The following is a 25,050-nucleotide window of genomic DNA, read 5'->3' as shown; positions in this document are numbered from 1 at the left end:
GTAATTAACAAGATCTTTATCCTTATGCATTTCATTTGAGTAGGTAGGAGGAGAGGTCAAAGATTAGGAGGGAAAAAAAAAAAAAACCAGCAGAACATAAATTAAGGGCTAAAACAGAAAAATCCTGGAGCCAGTTCAAAGTTTGGACTGTAAGGGCCAGAGATGGCCCTGATGCAGAATTGGTTTCCTTTGTTGCCATTCCATATTTTCTGCCAACATTTTAACTTCGGGGTTATCATTTGCAGTATTTGTATGCAATGGGGAAAAAAATCTAAATTTAGCTTTGTGATAAACAGATTACATGGTATCTCTTGGCTTATTTTAATTTAGTTCTATAATTTCAGCCCTGGCCTAAAAGAGGTACATTAGTAATTCCTCAAGTAATTTATTGAGTAAGAAGCACACTGGACCTAACCAAGGGTCTTTCCTTCTTACTAGTGAGGTATTGACTCACTTAACTTCTCAGGTACATTTCCCTCATTTTTAATGAAATAAGCAGTTTGGGTTTTGCTTTGGCTTTTTTGTTTGTTGCTTTTGGGGTTTTTTTAAGCTCATAAGATTGTGTATGAATGCTGTGCTACACAAATGTGTTTTTCTTTTCTCTTGAAATTACATTCGTCATTACTTCCTGGGTTCGGAGCACAGATAAATCATTCTTGCAAATAATACAGAGATGAACATAAATACTTAAGTGATCACTGTAAACAACACTTTTTTAGGTGCTTAGGGTCTGACAGCACTAAATAATGGTAGTCAGTGTCTATTCTTGTGGAGATGGTCAGATCTCCCCTTAAGCTTGCAGTGTAGTGGAGAAACAGGAAAATAACTGTTAAACAAATATAGTAAACACCTGTTTTCTTTGCTGTTGTGTGTATTAACACATCCTCAGAATTTCTTCGATATGACCATAGTTAATGAAATCCATCATGCCTGTAAGACATGTTGTTACATAAAGTGTACTCTATTGCCAGATGAAAATTACAAGAAGTGTTAAAGTGGCGCCATTATCGCCTCCTTGTTTACAGATAAGGAAACAGGCAGAGAAGGGCGATTTGCCTGGAAGTGCAAAATTAGTGGTGGAGTCAGGATTTGAACCAGAAATTTGACTGGAAAGCCCATATTCTTACTCACTGCTTCACAGTACTTTGCACATAGTTGGGATTAATGAATTTAAGCCATGTATTGTTGGGGGTGTAGTATAATTACATTGATGGTATTTTGAAAGATTTAGAGAGGTGATTCCTCAGCTGGATTTAGAAGCATGAGCAAGATTTTCCTAAGTAGAAGAAAGGAATGAAAGTAGTACTTTGGAAAGTTTTTTTAAAATTAAAGTGGGCATGTTTTAACCTGCCTTCTCAATTCTCCCAGTGTTTCTTCACATTACTTCTAAATAATGATGATCCATGTTTGCCTTAACTGTAAAAACCTGTCCACTGTGTCCCAATACTGAGGTATGTTCTTTGGTATGTCTCCATTTTCCAAGTTATCTATACGTAATAGCTTATCTTCTGAGTGGGAGAACCATCTACAGGACCTCAGCCTATCTAAGAGCTCATCAGCTGTCCTACTATTATGCCCAAGTTAGTCGTTTTACCCTTTCCCAAGTCTACACAAATCAACCTAAAATATACTGAATTCCTACTTGAAGTTTGTGTCAGAAAATTGTATTGACTGGTTATTGAAGATAAATGAAATCCAGTATGAATAACATGAGATTCTGGTATTTGGGGATTAGGTTATTATATCTACCATAATGTATGAAATGAGTATGATATATCGTGGTTAATATAAGTGTTCTTAAGAAGATCTGGCTACTTTTAAAATTTTTACTCTGTATATCTGCCCTGCTTTTTTTTTTTTTTTTTTTTTTTTTGTCGTGGTGCTGGGGATTGAACCCAGGGCCTTGGGTTTGCAAAGCAAGCACTCTACCGACTGAGCTATCTCCCCAGCCCTCTGCCCTGCTTTTAAAGAATACTTACGAACTTGGAGTTGTTAGGAGAAATTTATATTTGCATAATGCAAGAATTTCTCACTACATAAGGAACCACTCATAATAGTAATAATAGCTAATTTGTTTCCTATGTGCCAGGCACCATTAAGAATACTTTCCTGCATTAATGCATTTACCGCCCATAAGACCATAGGTAATACTGCTTTCCTTATTTTGTAAATGAGGAAAATAGGGCCCAAAGATACACTGGAGCTTGGAATTTGAAATCAGGCCAATTTGCCTCAAGAGCCCACACTCTAAACTCTGTATTTTGTATCTTTTTCTGTAGTACTTGTGTAGTATGTTTGCAGTCTTTTAAAAATTTTGTTACTAGATAATAGGCTAGTTTTCCACATAAACTAGAACGTTATTTTTCCTAAAAGATGATATTCAGTATAGAAAGATATAAAGGTTTATGTGTTTGTCAGTAAAACATTAAGGAGGTAGCTTGATTCTTATTTATCACTACAATATTTATTACTTTGTCAAACTATTAGCCACTCCGAATTTACAGGTTTAAAATGGTACCATATTGTATATGACTCTTAAATTTTAAATGATAAACTTCCCTGTTAAAAGGCTTTGGATTTTTTTTGTTTGGTTGGTTGGTTGGTGTTTTTCGTTTTGTTTTTGGTACCACGGATTGAACTCAGGGCTGCTTAACCACTGAGCCCTGTCCCCACGATTTGTGTTAAGAGTCCGGTTCTCACTAATTGCTGAGACTGGCTCTGAACGCTAGATCCTCCTGCCTCCCTCTCCCCAGCTGCATCCAGCCTCTGGATATATTTTAATTATCTAATTCTAATTGCCTGATTTGAATGGGGCTCAAGTAACAATGCTTATATTGTTTGTTGCTCACTCTCCCCAAATCTTTGAGTAATAACTTAGTTTCTTGTCCTGATTTTATTAGCCTTTGACTAAAGAGTGATACACTGATAATTCTGCGTGTTAAGTGTGTCAACAGAATTTATGGACTTTTAGTATTTCCTTACGGAGTCTGATACAGCTTGTAGAAAGTAGGTGCGGGCACCTAATAAAACTTAGTTTAAGATAATTATAGAAAAGATAAACCATTGATTCTTGTCCCTTAGTCCCTACTATTTGGAACATCAGAATTAGGAAGTAACAACGGCCTCTAAAGAGCAAAAATTCATGGTAAAGCTCATGTACTTGTAGAAGGATGTCAGCACCTTGACATCTCAAGTGGATTTTTTTAGTAGCAGTCAAACTAGATGTGTTAGCTAGTTCCTAGCCAAGCATATATCACTGAAGTAGTGCAGGTATGTACAGTGAGTATTGTAACAAAAAGAAATAGTCACTAAAATCCATTGAATTGCACTTACAAATAATCTGAACCCGGACTAAGTTTTTTTTTGTTTTTTTTTTGGAATAAATTGTTTTGTACACTTAAATCTGAAGGATGCACAATGTTTCGGTTTTTTTAAGGAAAGAGTGATTTATAATTTAACTCAAATTAAGTGTGTAAACATTTGAGAAACATTCTGTCAAGTTATTGACAATAGTTTTAGTATGTAGAAGTGATTTTAATTTATCTTAGGGCATTTGTTTATATGGAACGCTTTGCCTTTGAGAATGTTAATTAAATTAAGAATAAATGTTTTCTAATTTCAGAGGCCCTGGTTGAGACAAAATAACCATAAACTATAATTTTGTCATTTTAATCTGTCTTTAGGTATGCATTTTGCTTCGTTTAACCAGTTACAGATGTTTTGTTTTGTTTTTTTTGTTGGGGGATTACTGGGGGATTGAACTAGGGCACTTGACCACTGAGCCACAGCCCTGTTTTGTATTTTATTTAGAGACAGGGTCTCACTGATTTGCTTAGTGCCTTGCTGTTGCCTGGGCTGGCTTTGAACTCACCCATCCTCCTGCTTCAGCCTCCCAAGCTACTGAGATTACCGGTGTGCGCTACTGTGCCTGGCTAAATTATATGGATGATTTAGAATATTTTTTGGAGTCAGATCTATATATGAATTTTGGCTCTTTATCAGTGTGACAGTGGACAAGATAACCTCACACTGAGCCTTAGTTTTCTCATAGTCATAAATATTTATTGAGCAGCTACTGTGTACCAGGCACCATTTTAGGAATTAGAGATACATTGTTAAACACAAAGGGAGGGGGCATTTTCGTGGAACTTAAGATTGTAGTTGGAAGAGAGGAAATAAATGAGATGATACTATCTGTATTTTAGGATTTTTAATTTTTCCCCCAGGATTAAATGGGATAATACAAAGTTTTCTGTCCATCCAGCAGAATAAATGTGGGCATCTTTTATTTTTTGTAATTGTTTCTTGATTTATCATTAGACCTATGTTGGGGTAATTTGTGTTCAGTGTATTAGGCTTCTATCAAAAGTTGATAATTAGTGATTTTAATTTATAGTAACCTAGTACATTAATTTTCTCTAATATTGAGAGGCATAGAGGAATAACAGTGAATCACATCAACATAGGTATTTTTCTTTCCTTTCCAATAGCCACCAAAAAAGACCTCTAAAAAAGAAAAAGTGAAACAGAAAGCTACTTCTAAAAATAAAAAGTCTGTAAAAAGTGCAAATGTTAAGAAGGCAGACAGTAGTACCACCAAGAAGAATCAAAACAGTTCCAAAAAAGGTAAGTTAGAAATGACATTATCAATAATTTTAAAGGTACAAAATATATGTTGCACATATGTGTGTGGAAGACAAGTAAGCTGCAAAATCAACATGAAATTTTAACGCATGTTTTATAGGTAGCTTATAATAAATTACAATTTTTATTAAAAACTAAAATTTGAAATTAAGTGGTGATTTATAATTTGGGGGTTCAGTACTCCATTGGGATTCTGAAAGCTTATAAAATTCTTCTAGCCTTGCCTTAAATATTAATTTACTTTGCATTATAAAAAATTTTTTATTCATGTTTAATATCTTGCATTTAGAAAGTGAATCTGAGGATAGTTCAGATGATGAACCTTTAATTAAAAAATTGAAGAAACCACCTACAGATGAAGAATTAAAAGAAACAGTAAAGAAATTATTGGCCAATGCTAACCTGGAGGAAGTCACAATGAAGCAGATTTGCAAAGAGGTAATTAGACAAATGTTTAAATCCTTTTGCTTTGCCTTGAAATTCTCTTTCACCTGTTCCTTAATTTGAAGCTACATCCCTTTGTGCATTCATTCTTCAGATAAATATTGAGCTGCGATATAATAGGCACTCTCACAGGTGCTGGGATCCACATATACAATCATAAAATAGTCAAAGTCTCTGTCATAATGGAGTTACTGTATGAATAACAGAATGAATAAAGTCAGAGTGAACAAAATTTGGATGATGTGTTCCAAACCACATAGGAAACTTGCCAGATCTGGAAACTTTCAATGTATTCTTAGATTGTGTTAATTTTAAAAAACAATCTCCTGGACCACCTTATTCCCTTAACACTATGGTAAATGAGCTGTTAAAGATTAGGTTCTTCTGTGAAGCTCTTCTAAGACTTCTCAGAAAATGATGATGTTACCTTGAATATGATTTCATAGGGATTCCATATCCTAGATCCAAATTGGGAGATTTGATAATCTGGTTTTTATGGCAGAATGAACTTAAAATTTTGAAACATACCAAAGGTAAAGTAGCCCATGCTTTTTTAGATTACAGATTATTGGTTTATAGTCCTATTGAACCTCTACAACGTATCAGGCACAAGGCTAGATATTACAGATAGAGAAGCATTACTTGCCTTCACATAGTGCTTATGATCCAGTGGGACAGAAAGAAACACTTGTTTCTTCCAGTAAGAGTGCTGTATGCATGGTGGAACAGTACAGAAGAAGCTGCAGCTGCACAGAACCAGCTTACCTACTTAGGGTTTAGAGGAGGAGCTTGAAAGAGTCTAGAATAAAGCATCTGGAAGAGTTTTTAGTAGAGAGTAAGCTGTTCCAAACAGTTGAGGCCAATAACTCACTGAAAAAATGACTTTGAGAAATAGTAATAAGTCCAATATATTTTTAAGACTAGGATTGGAAGTAAGTCTTTGCAGAAGTAAGGAGAGAATATTAAAAGACTTTGGCAGATCTTATATATGCCTTGTTAGCCTTGTTACTGAATTTTGGTTTTGTTTTTTGTTTGTTTTGGGGGCCGTGTGCCAGAGATTGAACCCAGGGCCTCTGAGACAAATCCCCAACCCTGCCTCCAGCCTTTTTCTTTTTCTTTTTTTTTTAAGACAGTGTTTCACTAAGTTGCTTAGGTTTTTGCTACTTTGCTGAGACTGGCTTTGAACTTGGCAGTCCTCCTGCCTCATTTTTCTGAGCTGCTGGGATTTACAGGGATGCCCCACCACTTAAAACTAATGGGGAATCAGGAGGGCTGGGTAGATTACTGAGAAATATTTGTCAAGGCATAAAGCAATCTTGGTTTGTTTTGTTTTTGTTTTTTAAGTTACCTCAGTGACATCATGAAGGGTAGCCTGACAAAGGATGAGATAACTCAGTCAGGAAACCCAATTTATATCATAACCAGAACAACAGGGGTGTTGCTCAGTGGTAGAGTGCCTACCTAGCATGCTCAAGACCTTGAGTTTGATCTACAATGCCACAACAAAAGCAACAGGTTTGGTATCATCCAAGTCAGAAGAGAGCCTAATCAAAGATTGCTTCCTTGAGGTATAAGAGCTTAGATAGCATTATCATAAAAGAGAATAGAGCAGGAAGAATAGATGTTTTGTTTTAGATATTTTGAGTTGGAATGCTTAAAATAACCAGGTAAATAAAGTTATGGACGTTGTGATTCTCCATTTTAGAAAAGAAATCTACACCAGATACTGCTAAGAGTTGACCAGGAATATAGATAAGGTGGCCAAGAGAATAAAGGGTAAGAAATGTAAAATGGTCTCAAAGACCACTATCATCAGAGTTAAGAAGTAATTTCTATAAAATACAAGAAAATAGAGTAAAAGAAAAAAGGTCAGGGCTGGGGAGGTAGCTCAGTTGGTAGAGTGCTTGCCTTGCAAGCACAAGGCCCTGGGTTCAATCCCCAGCATCGCAAAAAAAAAAAAAAAAAAAAAAGAAAGCTAGTCATTTCAAAGTTGTTAATAATTTTCCAAAGTAGCCTCTGGCCTAAACTTAGCCATAGAAAAATGGGTAGTTAGGCCAATTCTTGGTTAGGGCTTTACAGGGGAAGAACAAGGGAATTTAAATGATGGACTACACTTGCAAACGTTGACCAGTTATAGCCTATGGACTAAATCAATCATACCACTTGGTTTTGTGAATAGTTTTATTATAATACAGCCACACCTATTCATTTAGGTGTTGTCTATAACAGCTTTTGCACTACAGAGGCATAGTTCAGTAGTTATAACAAAAATTAGGAGGAAGAGGAACAGAGCTGAAACTGTTTACTATGTAACTCTTTACAAAAAAAAGTTCCTGGGCTGGGGGAGATAGCTCAGTTGGTAGAGTGCTTGCCTTGCAAGCACAAGACCCTGGGTTCAGTCCCCAGCACCGCAAAAAAAGTTTCTGACCCTGAGCTGTGATAGCTGTGATAGAAATGAAGCCCACAGGATGCTTATAGGACAGGCTGTGAGCAATTATTGTTGGGACTTGAAGTCAAATAGCAGGTATAATGGGACCGAGAAAAAAAGTTGACAAATAAAATTGAAACTTAGTCAGATTTTAGGAGTTGAGGATTTAGTGGATTAGAGAGGCTGAAGTTACAAAGAAGAGGGTATATATCAGAAGACGTTGCACAGAGCCAGGCATTGTGGCACACACCTGTAATCCCAGCTACTTGGGAGGCTGAGGCAGGAGAATCACAAGTTCAAGGCCAGCTTCAGCAGCTTAGTGTGAGACCCTGTCTCAAAAAAGATAGAGCCAAGGAGGTAAACCAATGGTAAGCACCCCTGGGTTCAATCCCCTGTACTGAAAAAAGAAAAGTGATTTCACAGATGACTAGTGTCAAGAAGTTAACTGGGTGTTTTCTTAACCCATATTTATTCAGTCCCCACTTCCAGTTTATAAAGCACTGAGAATGTCTGCATGTTCATTTTCTGCTTTAAGTGCTCATTTGCAGTACAAATGAATACTGTTGGAATGTACATGCAGCTGTTTGTGCATATTCAGAGACAATCTTGATTTTAAATTTTTATTTTTTTTCCTTTTTGTTATAGGTATATGAAAATTACCCTGCTTATGATTTAACTGAGAGAAAAGACTTCATAAAAACAACTGTAAAAGAGGTAAATATTTCAATCTTTTCATAGTTTGATCATTTGGGACGTGTAAGACAAAAGATTATTATTCTGTATATTTTCCCAGAGTATTTGTCATTAAATACCACATTTGATCCTCAGATTTCTTCAAAATAGATGGGGGGGTATATATTTAATAAAATGTGAACAGTTTGTGATAGAACCTGAACTCAGATTAGATGTGAGCTCACAGTGTACCTAGTAGCTGGGCATCTCAAGAGCTGCTCAACAATTTCAGGGCAGGTTCCATCTACCAGGACAAGGCAGGGGGAATCCATAGTAGTTGTAGTTTTATATTGACCCACCTGATTTTGCAAGGTCACAGTAATAAAACACACATAAAAAAAATGGGGTAAGGTTTTATGATTTACGTATACTTAATCTATGTCAGGCATGGCAAAATAATGTTTCTTTTTCATTACAGCTAATTTCTTGAGATAGAGGAGAGACAGATGACTCGTTTCCATAGATTTGAAGATCTGATTTATACCATTATACCAGCAAAGAGAATGTATTTCCTTTTCTAAATCCTTATTAAGCATTGTGTTGGTAGGACTTACTGCTGACCTTTTTATCTTGAGTGTTACATAAATCAGTTGGCCGTTTTAAATTGCATTTCCATGCAGTTTTTAGTTAAAATCTTGCATGGCAGTAATTGTTCCTTGCTTTTATAGCTGTATTTTGTACATTTTGGATCTTTATATAAGGTCATAGATTCCTGAACTGTTGTGGGTTTTAGTGCACTTAATATTAGATTGCTTAAGACATATTTTAATCAAGTAGAACAAAACTATTATAGCCAGCATTTATACATGCAGAGACTTGCAGTATTTACTATATTTTGAATACACATCTCTTCTGTCAGTGTGAACACTCAGAGGCAGTGTGCTTATCTTTAACAAGCAACAGCTGGCCAGGTGACTAAATTGGAACTTTTCTCCTGCATGTGTATATATGTCAAATTGTCAGCATGACAGAAATGACAGATGTTATTTTTGTATTTTTAAAAAACCAATTTGTTGTATATAAAGTTTTTTTTATTTCTTTTGTGCAGATCAGTTTTTAAATTCAACGTAGGTAGATATCTTTACACTCGTAAACTATGAAATGTCAGTGTTTGGCGAGACGGTGTGACAGCAGTGGAAGTCAGAATTCAGTGATGGGAACTCTGAAGGAACTGTCTAGTTCTGCTTTGCCTCCAAAGTGTCATCTGTTTGTAGTTTGTGTTAATTCTGCAAAAGTATCTGTGGATGCATTTTATATTAAGGACAGACCAAAATCAACACATCAAAGCTTCAAGAACTTTGGGAAAGGGTGGGAGTAAGTACAAGCACATTTGGCTTAGAGTAAATGAGCTGATTTTATTAACTGCTTTTGACCATATAAGATGCTGATATTTACAGGAAACCTGGCCACCTTCATAATTATGATAAAACTACTAGGTATAATGCCAGAAGATAATGTGTGGGTAAGAGCAGTTATCTCTGACAAAGAATTTCTCAAAAGCAATATTTTTAACATTAAAAAAAATTAATGTGGAATCAGGGCGTGTGGGTTTTAAATTTTGGCCAATCAAGATTCCAGGTGATCAACATAGGGACCATTCCTGGTCCCATCCATGACAACTCTTCCCCCCCCCCCCCCAGAAAAAAAAAAAAAAAAAAAAGATCCTGTAATTGGGATGAAACCCAGGGGTGCTCCAACACTGAGTCACATCCTCAGCCCTTTTGGAGACAGGATGTCACTAAGTGACCCAGACTGGCCTCAAACTTGTGATCCTCCTGCCTCAGCCTCCTGCATGGCTGGGATTACAGGCTTTCATCACCATATCCAGCCCACTCCTGAATTACAAGACTTACATTTTTTTAAATTAATGGTCTTAATCAGTTTAAACATGCTGCCTATGAGATATTTGATGTACCAATTGAGTGTTTAAAACTCTTTGCATCATAGAAATGTATAAATGATTTAACAGGTATTTTCACAGGTTTGTCTCTTGATAAGTCAAGACATTAGGGAAAGGTATACTTAATAAAAGTGAATGGAATAAGCAAGTAAATGAGACCTAAAAATTGGCCTTTGATTTTAAATATCTGTTCTTACAAACCTTGTCAATAAAAATTGAACAGTCGTGTTTTAAGTCTCTTGAGTTTGATGTTTTACTGTTTGGTTTTTAAATGGCTTTAGCCCCGTAACAATTTGAGCATTACACATCACATCAGTTAGCTATTTTATGACCCTTCAAAAGGGAAAAAGGGTTGGAGGTGAGGGGACTGGGTGGGTGAGTTCTGGGTGATGAAATGCCCACTTAGTGTTCGACACTGCAGCACATACACAGCATATATGAAAAAGTCTAGTTTTATTAAGCAGTTTTACACAGCCAGCTATACATGATCTGCAGTTAAATCACTGTAAATGTGTATTTGCTGCTACTCAATTACAAAATCTTCAGACAACATTGAAAAAGTAAATGAAGTACCACACTGCCTTCAACAAAATGTCAAATCAAATATATAGGTTATGTAAGACACAAAAACAGTATTTTAAATACACATTTGCCATCCTTTAATAGGGTTTTTTCCTACTTGCAGCACAGACTTAAGTGCCCAGAAATTTAGTAATAATTTACTGTGAACCATTTCAAACTTAACATTTTGCATTTATCACTTAACATAATGCATGCTGTTTAAACATTTAAAACAATACTTTAAAGCAGAATACCTCCTAATCAGTACCAATGAGTCTCAACAACCTGAATACCTTTTAATTGTGAAACAGTTCTTTGCTTTTTGTATCATACTTTGGTGGGGAAGGAGTGGTGTCTGTCAAGTTCACTGTACATTGTTTGCATAAATTACTTACAAGCTGATTTTAAATTTTAAAAATTCCTAATATTTCAGAAAGTGGCTTTAAGGTATTTTTTAGCCCCCTTAAAAGCTAACCAATATAATTTAAAGAGTTGTTCAAAAAGTTTTAAATAAGAGCTTATTTCTAACCTGTAAACTGAAGTTTCTTGACAAAATAGGCATCTTGAAGACCCTGAAAACCAGTGTTTGTTAAACAATTCTTAAGTGGAAAAAGTAAATGCTTGCCATGTTTTAGGCTTTTAAGCTATGGCTTATAAAATGCAATGTTTATCAAGACAACTCACATTTTTTTGCAGTTTTCCAGTGGACCTGCCTATGGAAAACTGAACATAATTATACAAAAAATATTCCTAGATGCTGAATCAGTTATTACAAAAAGCAAAGGGGGGGTTTCAATCTAACAAGATCTTTTGGCCTAGTGGTTGCCAAAATTAAGGTTACTGAACACCAAATTTGAATGTGTAGCACACTTGAAGAAAAAGTTATATTCTGTCATAGCTTGAAGATCACACACTCTGCACCCCACTCTCAATGAAACAATACCTACTCTTTAAGGGATTGAGATTTTTGTTTTGCCAATGATTGTGCAAACCTAAAATATCTCAAAAGATAATTTTTATAAATACTTAACGGGGAGAAATGTGTGTGTTATAAAATAGAAGCTTCATTTTACCTTCAACTGGCGGGAATGTATCAAAAACTTCTCAATTTTAAGTTTGATATTGGATCTATATAAAAATATTAAGGCTCATTGGTAAAGATACTGATAAATTTTCACAGAAGGAAAACACATGGCTTTATCTGGTATGTTGATGGTTCCTGCTTATTTAACTTGGTTTCACAATGTAAGAAAACTGATCAGCCACCAAAGTGTCAAATCTGAAGGGAAACTCCAATCATGGAAGGACCACACCCACGGCCTCAACTTAGGTTATGTTCTGCCTTATTCTGAAACCCAGAAGACACAGCACTAGTTGGACCTACAGAAAATGCAATTAAATATAAGTGCTCATAAGCATTTGAAGGGACTCATGCTTTCAGAGTGGTGGCATGGGTTTACATTTTTATCACCTTACAAACATTTCAACTTTGCTATCACAAGCTCCCCCTTATAAAATTGAGGTTTAACATGTGTTTCCCCATTTGGGATACAGAAAGAAAGCAGGGTCCAGACAAATTCTCTTTAAAAGGCTGCAATCTTGCTTGCTTCTCGAACACCACTCAAATATGCCCCTGTAACAGTTTGTGGAAAATGCCTGTTTGTTGCCTTAAAAAAAAAAAAAAAAAAAAGCATAAGTTGAACTCATGCATGAAGAATTCATCAAAAGGCAATACAAGCTTATGCTTTCTCTAATTCTCCTAAAATAAGATTGATGTCCCAATGTCCTAATCTGTGTACTCAAATTAACACTTCTCACCCACCACAGCACTTGAATTTCTCTGGTTATCTTGCCATGCTTTGCCAAGTTCATTTATTCAACAACATTCTGTCCCGCCTGTGTGGCATTCATTAAGTACTAGGTACCTATGTGAGGTATCCGATTGGAAACAATTAATGTGGGGGGCGGGCAGCAATGAGAAGCATGGGGGAAATGGGTTTTTAGTGGGTGAGGCATAATCAGAGGAAAGCAAGAAAGGTCCTAAATCCTGCTTGTGACCCCCAAGTACCTTAGCCTAAAACAGCCATCTCTTGTAAATGGCTGACAGTTAACCTGGTGTGCAGCCACTATGCGCTTCCTGCAGAGCGGGCTCTTCAGAGGCCCAGAAGTAATCAAATACACCTGGTTTTAAGGTGACATTCTTTTATAATTACTCAAAAATCACAAAATAACACCATCAACTATTTTAGATGAGACTGGGGGACATGTGATCCTAAACTATCACATAAATGTAATAAAACGACTGAAAATGTCCCCGGGCGAAGAGGGATGGAGGTCATAACAAAAAGCAAAGTGGTTCTACAAAGAAACCTGAGAAAATCTCAGCTGTCAGGGACATAGGAACCATGCAGGCGGAGCAGCACAAGAAAACAGGACTGGTGTTATGACCGGCTAAAGCGAGTTAGCCCCTCATGAGGTTCTACTCTCTCCTCAAGAGACCCCTATTTGACTTGGAAAATGGGTGTTAACCAGCTTTCTACAGCTCCCCCCACACGCTAAACGTCCCAAGACACCCGATGTGGGATCCAAGCACCAGCTAAGCTTGCTGGAGCCGCCATGTGGTGTTTTAAAAAGCGCCCTACTCAAATCTAAGCCAACGGTCAAGGGTGGGGCATCTGGACATGGAGCAGGCAGACTAAAGCACACAGAATAGAAAGTCTGAGGACACCTCGCAGGGAGGGAGACAAAAACCAAGTCTTAATAACCTTAATTAAGGAACAAGCTATGGAGCAAGAAGAGGGCACTAAGAACAAGAAAGCACTCAAAGCAGAAGCTAAAACTATAAGGGCCAATTTACCTCTCCCCACAAAAAAATCCCCCAAACCAGAATAAATAGATGAATAATAATAAAGCAAAAAATCAGTCAATCTAAGAGTTTCAGGATAGCAGAAGATCTAGGAGTAAAAGAAAAACCTGGAAAGTAAGTGATCAGAAATAAAACTAGGATTGAAGGACAAAGGTTTCTAGATTACAAGGAACGAAATAGGGCACGACGGGACCAAAACCAAACAGCACCTCAAGTGGAGAGGAGAGCGGATAGTAGAGGGAAGACCCAGCAGGCCCTGCAGCAGCACTCCCCAGACTGGAACCAGAAAGGAGGACAGCGTGAAGTGGGTGGGGCTGGGACTAACAGGCCAGCTCAGACTAGACTGAAACCAAATGCACGAAAGGGAGAGGGACCAGAACAGGCTAAGGACCAGAGGCAATTATGTTGGACAGTCTGCAAACACCTTGGCTCAGCAGCAAACATCTGCACAGATACAGACCAACCTAACTGAAATTCCTCAGGGAGAGTGGTGCAGACTAAATGTGCCAAAGCTTTAACCTGACGGCAAGTCAACAGATGCTTCTGTCTGATGTTAAACCAGAAGACAGCGATTTAAACATAATTTTAAGATAGGAAAGTCCTGAAGAAATGGCTGGAAGAGTTAAAAGTGACCGCCTCTGTGAGTGTTGAGAAGTTCCCAGTACTGAGAAGGCTTCTATTTGCTGTCTTAAAACTTTCAACAGTATTTGACTTAGTTTTTGGTTTAACATTTTTTAGTTGTCAGTGGACCTTTGTTTATTTTTATGTAGTGCTGAGAATTGAACCCAGTGCCTCACACATGTGAGGCAAGCGCTCTACCACTGAGCCACAACCCTTGCTCCTGATTTAGTCTTAAGCTCTGGACAGCTATCATTTTAATCACAAGAAAAATCAAAACACAACTGGATGTGAATTGAGATACATACCTCGCCCGCAAAAAAGACTGTTCCTTGTATTTCTTCAGCAATGATATCATAGGCCTCACCACTTCCAAACGTCTTCACGAAACTGTATGCCATCTGGATCCATGGCTCTGTGCTCCATCGAGTGACAAAATACTTAGTGGGATCTGGGACCTCCTGTGTCCAACAGAGGGAATCATAAAACAGGATGAAGGAGGAACTCAGACACAGTGTGACTCCAACCAGAAACACACACCTGCCTTGGGGCTCGGCCTGACTGCATCCTCCCAGCAAGCGCGAGCCTCGGTGTGCTCCTGACCCTATACACTGTCCCCTGCCCAGCCCCACGATTCCCTCCCTTCTGCTTCATCCTGCCAGAGGACGTCTGTCCACCTTCTGGGCGCTGTCACCAGTGGTCAAGAGTCCAAGTCTCCCTGGGCCTTTGCTTGGCACATGCTGGAGAAATGGTAGAAAAGGCGTCAGGCCCAGGGTAGAGAGAGTTCGGGCGAGTCACCCTGGTGGGACTCCCTGCGGCTTCCCCCAGGCCGCAGGCGCTTACTTCACTCAGCAGTGTCAGCTGCTCCCACGCCCTGCCACCCTCCCAGCAGCACAGCTGAAAAGGAACGGGAAACCCAAGCTGGGGCGTCACCACATCTCCAGGCAGCCTCAAAACCAGCAGCACACCTGGGTGAGCCCTTTCCTACATTCTGTAAACTGAATCATTTCACTTCTATTTCTGCTTAATTTGAAAAAAAAATAAACCTCAGCCATTTATAAATGTCCAGAGACTGAGACTTAGTATGTAAACTAAGTTACCTTGAGCTCCTTGGAGAACAGGTAGAAAAGACTGCATGGGTGGGGTACAAGGAAATCTGGACACCATCTTTTCATTTAATTTGGTACAGGGGATTGAACCCAGGGGTGCTTTACCACTAGCTGCATCCCCGATTTGTTTGTTAGCTTTTATTTATTTTTTTTTGAGGCAGGGTCTAAGTGGCTGAGACTGCCTTGCACTGCCTCAGCCTCCCAGGGCGCAGGGACGCAGGAGTGTGCCCACACTCCCTGCACATTGCTCTTTGAAGGGAAAGCTGGGGACTGGGCTGGGGCTCAGTGGTGGAGCCCTTGCCTTGCATGTGTGAGGCACTGGGTTCAATTCTCAGCATCAAGTATAAATAAATAAAGGTCCATTGACAATTAAAAAATATGTTAAAAAAGAAAGTAAAGCTGAAGTCAGAGTCTAGGGCTTGGGTAAACAGAATCTTGGAAAACGCCAAGCTGTTCACACCCTCAGGAAAGAAAGGGGGTGTGTGCAACATGAGGAGTAAAAAGCAAGATGACTGTGTATAAGGAGGGGTGGGCACCGCTCTGGGCTGCACTGTTCCCCCAATTCCTGTGTTAATGTCCTGACCCAGTAGGTCACCGTGTGACTCCATTTGGAAATCGAGTCTTCAATGAGTAGATAAGTTAAAATGGGGTTGTCAGGGTCGACTGATCCGATGGAATTGGTGTATGTCCTTAAAAGAGAGGTGATGACACAGACGTAGAGGGAAGACCCAGAAGGACCAGCGAGAGGAACAAGCCCATCGGTAAGCATCTAAAGGGCCCAAGCCTGCTGTCACCTTGATCTGGGCTTCCAGCCTCCAGAACTGCAGGAGTGATCTCCAGCTGAGCCACAGGTGCTGTGGCATCTCCTGGGTCAGCCCTGGCCCACCGCCCACTGCCCACTTCCCACCAACTGGGCATTTACGGGAGCAGGGGAACTGGGCTCCCTTCATCCTCAGTACTCAACAGCCTGGGCCCCCACCAGGAAGAGCGAGTCCGGCAGGCCCTCCCAAGAGGCCTCTCTGACCTGCTCCTTGAACAGCTCCCGGAGGGTGGCCATGCATCGCTGCAGCACCTGCTTGTCACCCAGCGTCCTCACGGATGCCACCGCCTCCCCCGCGATCACCGACATCAGCACGCTCTGCTGCTTCTGGAGACAGGGAAGGACCGGCAGGTGAAGCGCTGCTGCTGGCACAGACATTTAAGGCCCAGTTGCAGATGAGGGCCTCATTCCCTGTCCCTTCAGTCACCTACCCATTCTCAAACACGCATTACTCATCTGCACATTCGACTGTCCCCTGAGGGACAGGAAATGCTGCAAGACTCAAACTCAGGGCTCCCTTTGCTGTTCACTTACAAAACCCTGCTTCAGAAGCAGCAGGAGGAGACTGAGGGGAACTGCAGACAAACGAAACAGCGTGAAGACAGTCTGTCCTTGGCTCCACGTGAACCCCGAGCCAAGGCTTCTCGAAACTGGGAGGAAACGAGAGCCTGAGGTGTGGCGGCGGCAGGCTCCTCCTCATGTGGGCCACACCTGCACTCGCCCCGGGCAGACCGACCACATCCCGCCCTTGGCAGCCCACAGGAGACCCTGAGGAAGGTTCAAGCTCACGCTTTACTGAGCTGCTACCAACTCTACAGAAAGGAGGTCCCCCTCAGCCTGCAATAAGTTTCCACAGCACCAATTCCTGCCCAGAGGAGCAACATCAGTCCTTCAGGAAAATACAGCAAATATCAGGGTCACTTTCCCACGGAAAATGTCCTAAGCCTGGCGTCCTCCCAGAAAAGAAATCCCCACTATGTCCATCCATTCCTGAGCCTGCCAGGTGAGCAGCAGACCTGAAGGCGGGGTTCAGCCACGCTCCACACGATGCTCACCTGGGGGTCCATGTCATAGTACACAGCAAAGAGCCCTCGCTGGCTGGCACTGGGAGGAACATGACCAAAAAAGTCAGCCCCTTGAACTTTACTGTCCCAAAATCTATACGGAAACTGCAAGGCAATCTGGAAAGAAGCAAAGGAGAGATGGTGAAGCGCATCCTGCGCTGCTCACGCCGCACACGCCACCACATACCCTGTCAGCATCCTCTCCACCCCTCTGCCCGCAAGCTTCCTGCCTTCTGCCACCCACTCCCACCTCCCCTGGATCAAGGCACCCGCTGGCTAATCCACAGGCTCATCTAAAGATGTGAGGCGCTCCTGAGACCCAGTCTTGAAGCAGCGTGCCACCCACACGGATGCCTCACAGCACAGAGGCCCGTGGCAGCCCTGCAGCCTGCTAAGGGGGAGCCAGAGGCAGCGGAGGAAAGCACTGTCCTCCTTGGGACAGATGAGTGGAGGGCGGACAACGAAAGCAGAGAAGAGAACTGCTCACAGCAATCCAAGTTCTCAATCACAAGATCCATTCTCCTAAAAAGGCAAAACTGAGACTTCAGACAGCCTTTTGTTTTGATAATGTCCCTTTGTATTGCTCATAAACAATTATTCAAATAAAAAGGAAATCTTTGAATTGTCTTGAACAATGACACACTACTTCTCCGGATCCTCCGACATGAACTGCTCGAGCTGAGGATAAAGTGAGGTCTCGGTCACCTTTTCAATGATGCCTGCACCTAAGCTGTTGATAGCCTTCATCTTCTTCTCTGACAACGGTGGATTAAACTGAATGGCACCCTTCTGCAGTATGGCCAGTGGGACAGTGACTAATACCTGTGGGAAATAATTAACAGTAAACGCACAGCAACTGAACCTAACACAACTACTAGTAAGTTTATTTCCTGGAACATTCTCTCCATTTCCAATCAATAGATTATAAAAACAAGGGCTGCCATGTGTGACTGCAGGTTGTTCACTACACAAGGGTACCTAGTTGAGCAGAAGTGACATCCACATGGAAGAATTGACATAAAGGTCCCAAAAGCTTACAATGATCCTGGGTCAGAATAGACAGCAGATCCCAGCCCTGAAAAGCAGTACTATAAAAGAATATGGTCCAAAATATGGGGTCAGGAGAACTTTTTCTATTGTTCTATTGATAAATTCTAATTTATCAAGGTCAAGTTCTGTCATTCATCTCTACCAGGCACCTATAAGATGAAGAAAATACCTGCCCTATTAATGTCAGAACTGGAGTGATGCTCAAGATTAAAAATAAGACACATTAACGTGCTTCATAAATGATGAAGCCCATCACAATGTCAGGGATTATAGCAATGGATTGTGTAAAGCCATAATGGTTTTTGTTTTCTTTTTTTGGTACTGGGAATTGAACCCAGGGTGCTTAACCTCTGAGCCACATCCCCCAACCCTTCTTTTATATCTTATTTTGAAACAGGTGAAGCTGCTTAGAGTCTCACTGAGTTGCTAAGGCTGGCTTTGAACTCATGATCCTCCCACCTCAGCCTCCCAAGTTGCTGGGATTAGAGGCCACAATGAAATTGTTTAAAGTGAAAGTAATTTATTACAAAGTCTCGCGTGGTCCTAAAAAGTCATTTAGAAGAGCCGATGACACAGATACTAAGCTGAGCCTCCACGATTGACTCTCGAGGCCACACCAGAAGACCAGGCCATCAGAGGTGATGCCTCAGGGGTTTCTGGGCAGAACCACTACAACCACCAGGAAGCCCTCGCTGCTGCAGCCTGTCCCAAAATCCTGCCCGTACAGAGCCACCTGCACTGCCAGCCTGAACCTGGGCCCTCCACTCTCTGGTGCAGAAACCAAACCTTGACCGCCTGTCACAGAGGTGGCGCCTCAGAGGCCACAGCCTCCAGATCCGAGGCAAGTCATCCTGGCCGGCTGGGCTGCTTCCATGCAGAACCTCAGCCACGGGGTCAGGAAGAACGTGTGTGTGTGTGTGTCCCCAAGCCCTGCAACTAAGCCCAAGCATCCCATCCACCCGCCCAAGAGCCCCTGTGTTGACATGGAGGAACCCTCAACTCCAGACCACAGAGCTGATTGATGTTTTTTTGTGGGGGTCACTATTTTCTGCAGCATGAAAACTTTATAAAATATGTTATGTTCTCATCCTTAAGAAGTTCACGATCTTTTTATAGGTAACAGCTACCATGTGACCAAAACCATCAAACAACAACAAAAATTAGCCCATTGAATTATATATAAGAACCGAAAGGAAATAAAGTCTAGATGTCTTCTTGCTGGCTAAGTTTCCAAAAGCATGGGAATGTGGGTCAACAAATGACATGGACACACCCCGGGAGGGAAGCGGCTTGCTCAGTGGACGCAGTCTGGGTTGAGCCAGGGGGTGAAAGGCTGTGGGTCTGTCATGCTGGGCTGGAAAACTTCCTCACCTGTAGCCAGCACAAACTGCAGTGACTGCTAGCTACATAAAAATAGAAATATGTGCTTTAAACATTTCAAAATGTAGCCTGCAGCTCTGCCCTAATTTCTCTGGAAGGTCAGAAGACAGACAGAATGGTGCCTGTGCCCCGCCAGGGGACACACAGCAAGGATGTGGTCCTGCACAGAAGAGGCAGGGCACAGAACACCAGAGGCTGAGCCATCAGCTGACTTGAAATCTTAAAAGGTGATTTTTAATCGTAAAAAAAAAAAAAAAAAAACACTAGGAAAAGTCTTACACCTTAGGGGTTTGCAGAGGACACTGAAGCCCAGTGGGTCCCAGCCAGGCTGCACATGGAGTTGCCTGGAGGCTTGGCGTGTCAGTGAAGCGGGGTTTCAGACCTGTCTTCAAGCACCTCCCAGGTGATGTTGACTTGCGGCCCAGAATGAGAAGCACTGCCGGTCCAAGTCTCCCAATAGTCACGGCAGAAGCACTACTGGGACGCCTCTGCCCGCTCTTCTCAAGGCCCTGTTCTTCCCACGTGACACACACCCTCTACTTCTGTAGGACTACCAAGGGCTATGAAGCACGGGAGAGCACTACAGAGGAGGAAGCACAGCTAGTCTGGGAACCAGGGAAAGTTCCTCAAGGGTATTTTCTGACATCACTTGAGGCGTAACTGAACTTCCATTCTTTATAATCCCCTCTACCCCAAGCACGGGCCCTTGTTCTCCAGGACTGGAGCTGTCTCAGCATGACTCCACGTACTGGTTCAGCAGTACTGTGTGCTACCTGATACTAAGGTTGTCTTGAGTTGTAACTTAAGAACTCATAGAAGTACATAAGTTATAGAAAAAGCACAGTATTAGGATGAAAACAATTTTATATGAAAAAGGTTCCATGGTAAAAAGCACAGAACTAAAGTATAACAGGTTTAATGCAGGACTTTTCAGAACCTTTACTATACTCCTCTCAGTTCTTAGAGTGTCCCAAGGGCTGGGGCGTACCTCAGTGGTAAAGCTCTTGCCCAGCATGTGCAAGGCTCTTGGGTCAATCCCAGAACAATGTATGAATGTAAACACACACACGCACACTTCCTGCTCCCAGGACCACTGTGCCACAGAACCCTCCTGGAGGAACGCTGGTCAGAACTGCATCTGCCCTGGGTCTAGATGGGTGTCCATCATCAGAATAGATCTGCACATCTACAGACAGCCAAGTGGACAGATCTAATCCATGAGAAGTCCACCAACACCCTGGCAGACTGCTAAAGATAGACAACTGGGTGCAGGAGCCCGCATCTCCTTCCTGGCAGGCCAGGCACTCACCTTCTGCGCGGAGAACCCAGTGCCATCTGTCGTGGTGACCTGCACATCATCGCCAGTGTAATCAATGCTTTGCACCTGCTCAGGACAAGCAATTATGGAAAGAAAATGAAACCCAGACTCTTAAGTCTTCTCCAATTCTCATACCGTGTGAGCTCACTTCTCTAAGGCCAGGGGGAACCATTTGCTGGCATTTAAGCTAAACAGCTACAGTTGAACTCAGGGAACTGCAATTTATAAACACGTTAGAATATGGAAAATCTTCACAATGGAGAAAGTGAAACATACATAAATAATCATCCCTAATACTACAGTGTACAATATGAATCCCATGGGATAGAGGGAAACAAGGTGAAAATAACTGCACCGAGTTAGAGGGGCAAGCAGCTTGACCACTTTAACTACTCACAAACACACGCATGGCTGCTAGTTTCCAATGGCAGTGTCCGACATGGTAATGCTACTGACCACAGGCCACAACCACCCCACAGTGTTGGGAGACAGCAGTCACACCTGTCTCTTGGGGGCCCCATGGCCAAAACTTCACACCCTCTCAAAACAAGGCAGAGCTAGCGTCCCCACCCTGGCCAATACTCACTGGAGAGTTGAGCCGAATGTCTAGCCCTTCAGCCAGTTTGTCAATGATTGCAGAGTACCCGGAACTCAGGAGAGTGTGATCACCGGCAAACTGGGCAAAGAACTCATTGTGGTCCCAGGAACGAGCAGACACCTGGGGAATAACAGGGGATGCTGGGAACTGGCAATGTAAATCCTTCAGCCAACACCTGAGGGCCACAGAAGGAAGCAAGGTGGCAGGCCAGGCTACCAGCCCCACGGCAAACATCAAGGAAGGGGACTATCTGGCCACCAGGGAGGCCCTCCCTCCAGAGCGGAGGAAAGCCTTCCCTAGAACAAAAGGCCTACACGACTTGGCATGGGGACCATTCTTAGACAGTAAACGTTGATTTTAGATGTAGACAACTCTGGCAGGGAAGAATCCTATGGGCATGGAACTGCGACTGATCGGGTCTATGTACAAATGTGCCAACACGCTTTCTTCAACATAAAACTCGAGCGAGGCTGAACCCGCATGGGATTCAACCGCACCGCAGCACTGAATGGAAACAAGTCCCGGGAGAGCAGATGAAACCCTCCTTTCAAGATGCCAATGCCCAGTGTTAGGCTCCCAGTTGGTTCAACAAGCAAGGCAAGCCCAAATTTATTTTTACAAGATAAATGGGCCAAAATCGCAGGGATACTGTATTTTGGTTTCTTGAGAACAGCATTTTGAGACTCCATGTTTCCCCAAAAGTGACTCAGGAGACTCTACAGAGGACAAGGTGGTGGGTGGCCAAAGGCCACAGCTCTGATTCAGCCTGGCCATGCTCCTTTCTGGGGTTTTATAGATTGTCCTCACAGGCACTGTCTGAATAAGGGTCTCTTTTGCTTTAAAAAAAATGGCAAGAAATCACTGTGGGTTAATACAGTCTGAAATCTGGTTATCAAATCTTCTGGGCAACTGAGCTGTTCTTTCCTGTTGCTCCAAACCAGCCTGAGTTGGGTACTTAGGCACATAACGCACACACATCCACAAGTACTCCATGGCCTGTTCCGCCGGTCCGGGCGCACCTGGTGGAGGTTGCTGCCACAGGCGTACTCCAGGTTGCTGAGGTGGAACTGCAGCACCTGTCCTTCCAGCTCGCTGAACTGGATACCAGACTCCTTAATGAAAGCTCTGTAGATCTCCTCGATCTTCTCTGGAATAATGGACCAAAGCAGAAAAAAACAGCGTTAAAATGACTCTGTCCAGTTCCTTATCCCTTGCTCTCAACCTTCTTCTCCTGACAATACCCAAAACTTCCCAAGTCTTTCCCCAAGTAATATCAGGGAGGGAGCTCTCAGTAAGGTTGATTTTTCTTAGGAGGCTAAAAATTATCTTAATGGAAACAAAGCTAATTAATTAACTGATGTTTTATTAATGCTGAGTTAAGAAACCGTTTCTTCCTATGCCCAAGATGCAGAAAAAGTACCCCTCCCCCAGCACGCGCACGCGCGCACATACAGACACACACACACACACACACACACGTACACACAAAAAGAAGAGAACCTTTCTGGTCCTACTGCCAATGACTTACAGTCAAGTTCCCATAATACCTCATCTCAACTAAGACCCACGATAGGCTGACTACTGGCAATGGTCTCTCAAACAAGAACATTCTGCCAGGTACTTTTGTCATGTCACCCTTCTCTATCAATATCTTTAATTACTGGTTCCCTGTTGCCTGGATAATTCCAAAGCCATAGCCAAACAAGGCTAGCACACGTTAGCCCTTCCAAAGGTAGCAACTGGCTGCCTGTCCACTTACAGATGTGGCCCCGCTGCTCCTGACACATTTCCTGGTGAATTCCAGCCCTGCAGGGCCTACACCCCTACTCTCCTTCATGGGACTGTCCTCTCCTAACGTCACAGTCCAGCATCACCCAGCCACTCCAAGTCCCCAGCCTCCCTCTCTGCTCTCAGCCCCAGCACTTACCTACCCCATTCAACCAGAACTCTTACAGACAACCCTGTGAAACCATTCCGATTACTGTCTTGATTGACAATAACTGGAGGACCCAGAGGGGATGCAGATTTGGTCACATGTCTAATTCCAAGCCACTTATAACTTTCCCAGTGATGCCAACTGTCCAACAAGTACACCACAGGCGCTAAGCCCCATCAGGTTCTGTGTGCACTTGCTCACTGGAATCAACTGAGGAGCAGTTAACTTTTTTGGTTTTTTGACTACTCAGGTTTTCATTAGACTTTCTCTCTTACACAAGACTGTAACGTGGGGATATCCAAAGGACCTCTGGATTTGTGCTTGACTCTTGACCCTGGGCTTCTGCCATTTCCAGTGCCCTCCTGGCAGTTTCAGGCCCCTGCTGAGACCAGCTCTGCTTATGGGGTTTGGGGAGAAAGAACTGTGAGTTTTAGAATACAAAATTAAGTATGAATAGACTGGGAAAGGCCTCGCTGCAACGTTCACCTAAGTGGTATTTAAGGGCTTCAGTGCATGTGTTGTGAAATGTATCCAGCTGCTCAGTACTTATGTTTTTTCTAGCTATGTGCTACTAAGGTGAGATCTCAGCTGAAAAGACAGAAAATAACTATAACCTTATACAGAGGTGTGTGTACTATTAAGGAACATTTTAATAAGATATTAAGATGAAAAATGACTTACACAGTATCGCTACTCCTCTTTTTCTTCTTTTTTTTACAATGCTGGGATGGAACCCAGGGTCGTGCACATGCTAGGCAAGTGCTCTGCCACTGAGTCACAACTCAGCATTTAATGACTTTTTTAAAGTAAGGCCAAGACAAAGCAATCTTTTTTTTTTCTTTCTTTTTTTTTTTTTTTTTTGTAACTCTGAAACAAGTGTAAAGAAAACCCCAGCCAGCAACTACCCCACAGATGCAAAACACTGACAAAACTGAGACTACCCTGCAAGTGAGACTACTAGTTTTCAACCCCAGAAGATTTAACAACCCACCTCCACCTGCTCTGCACACAAGACTGGGTGCAATGGTCCCTGCTGACTGAAGCCTACCTCTGAACATGTTCTGCTATGGTCTGTCAGTCAACCCTTTCCAAGGATGATCAGAGTGTGGGTCCATCTCTTAGAGGTGGTGGGGAAAGACAGAGAGACTGTCTCTGCCTTGAACAACCAGCCCAAGCAGGTGAAACACTATCCGCCTGAAGAACTGAGAACCCATGCAAAGACACGCACAGCTGAAGAAAATTAACATCTTACAAACTGATTCAAACATTCACACTTCAAGAAATACCGACATGCCTCCAAGGTCACAAAATTGTAGGATACATAAATATCAATTTAAGAAGCAGTGCAGGAAATCTCAGCCAGCCCCCTCATGGAAATGAGTCACTACAGGCAGTCAGGCATGCGACAGAGTTGTGGTTAAATTGCTCATTTAAGTCCCAAAGCTGAAGAATTGTGAATTAAAATTCTTAAATTATAACATTCTTAAGCAAAATATACTGAAAATAATCTTATATCTACTGCCTAAAGAAAAAAGAAATCCTGGTATACGGAAACTTTTATCTAGACATTAGGGGCTGAGGT

General features: G+C 41.9%; 2 protein-coding genes across 7 annotated transcripts in view; one reads left to right on the top strand and one right to left on the bottom strand.

Annotated features, from left to right (window-relative positions):
- Positions 1-9,893, top strand: part of DEK (DEK proto-oncogene) — a 29,517-nt gene extending 19,624 nt beyond the window's left edge. For all 3 annotated transcript variants that reach the window (XM_079147089.1, XM_079147088.1, XM_079147090.1), the window contains 4 exons: positions 4,491-4,626; positions 4,934-5,082; positions 8,162-8,230; positions 8,667-9,893. In XM_079147089.1, coding sequence (XP_079003215.1) covers positions 4,491-4,626; positions 4,934-5,082; positions 8,162-8,230; positions 8,667-8,678 — 366 coding nt within the window. In that variant the 3' untranslated portion in view covers positions 8,679-9,893. The remainder of the gene's footprint in view (positions 1-4,490; positions 4,627-4,933; positions 5,083-8,161; positions 8,231-8,666) is intronic.
- A 693-nt stretch (positions 9,894-10,586) lies between these two features.
- KDM1B (lysine demethylase 1B) overlaps positions 10,587-25,050 on the bottom strand; it is a 46,291-nt gene continuing 31,827 nt past the window's right edge. For 3 of the 4 annotated variants that reach the window (XM_079147063.1, XM_079147065.1, XM_079147064.1), the window contains exons 14-21: positions 22,552-22,679; positions 21,521-21,652; positions 20,926-21,000; positions 17,892-18,008; positions 17,178-17,303; positions 16,327-16,449; positions 14,502-14,654; positions 10,587-12,376 (exon numbers count right to left, since the gene is read on the bottom strand). In XM_079147063.1, the coding sequence (XP_079003189.1) occupies positions 12,293-12,376; positions 14,502-14,654; positions 16,327-16,449; positions 17,178-17,303; positions 17,892-18,008; positions 20,926-21,000; positions 21,521-21,652; positions 22,552-22,679 (938 nt within the window). In that variant the 3' untranslated portion in view covers positions 10,587-12,292. The remainder of the gene's footprint in view (positions 12,377-14,501; positions 14,655-16,326; positions 16,450-17,177; positions 17,304-17,891; positions 18,009-20,925; positions 21,001-21,520; positions 21,653-22,551; positions 22,680-25,050) is intronic. The other variant, XM_079147066.1, reaches the window with a different exon arrangement.

Source organism: Sciurus vulgaris, assembly GCF_902686455.1.
Source record: "Sciurus vulgaris genome assembly, chromosome: 7".
NCBI classification, from domain to species: Eukaryota; Metazoa; Chordata; class Mammalia; order Rodentia; family Sciuridae; genus Sciurus; species Sciurus vulgaris.
This window is presented reverse-complemented; position numbering and strand designations above follow the sequence as displayed.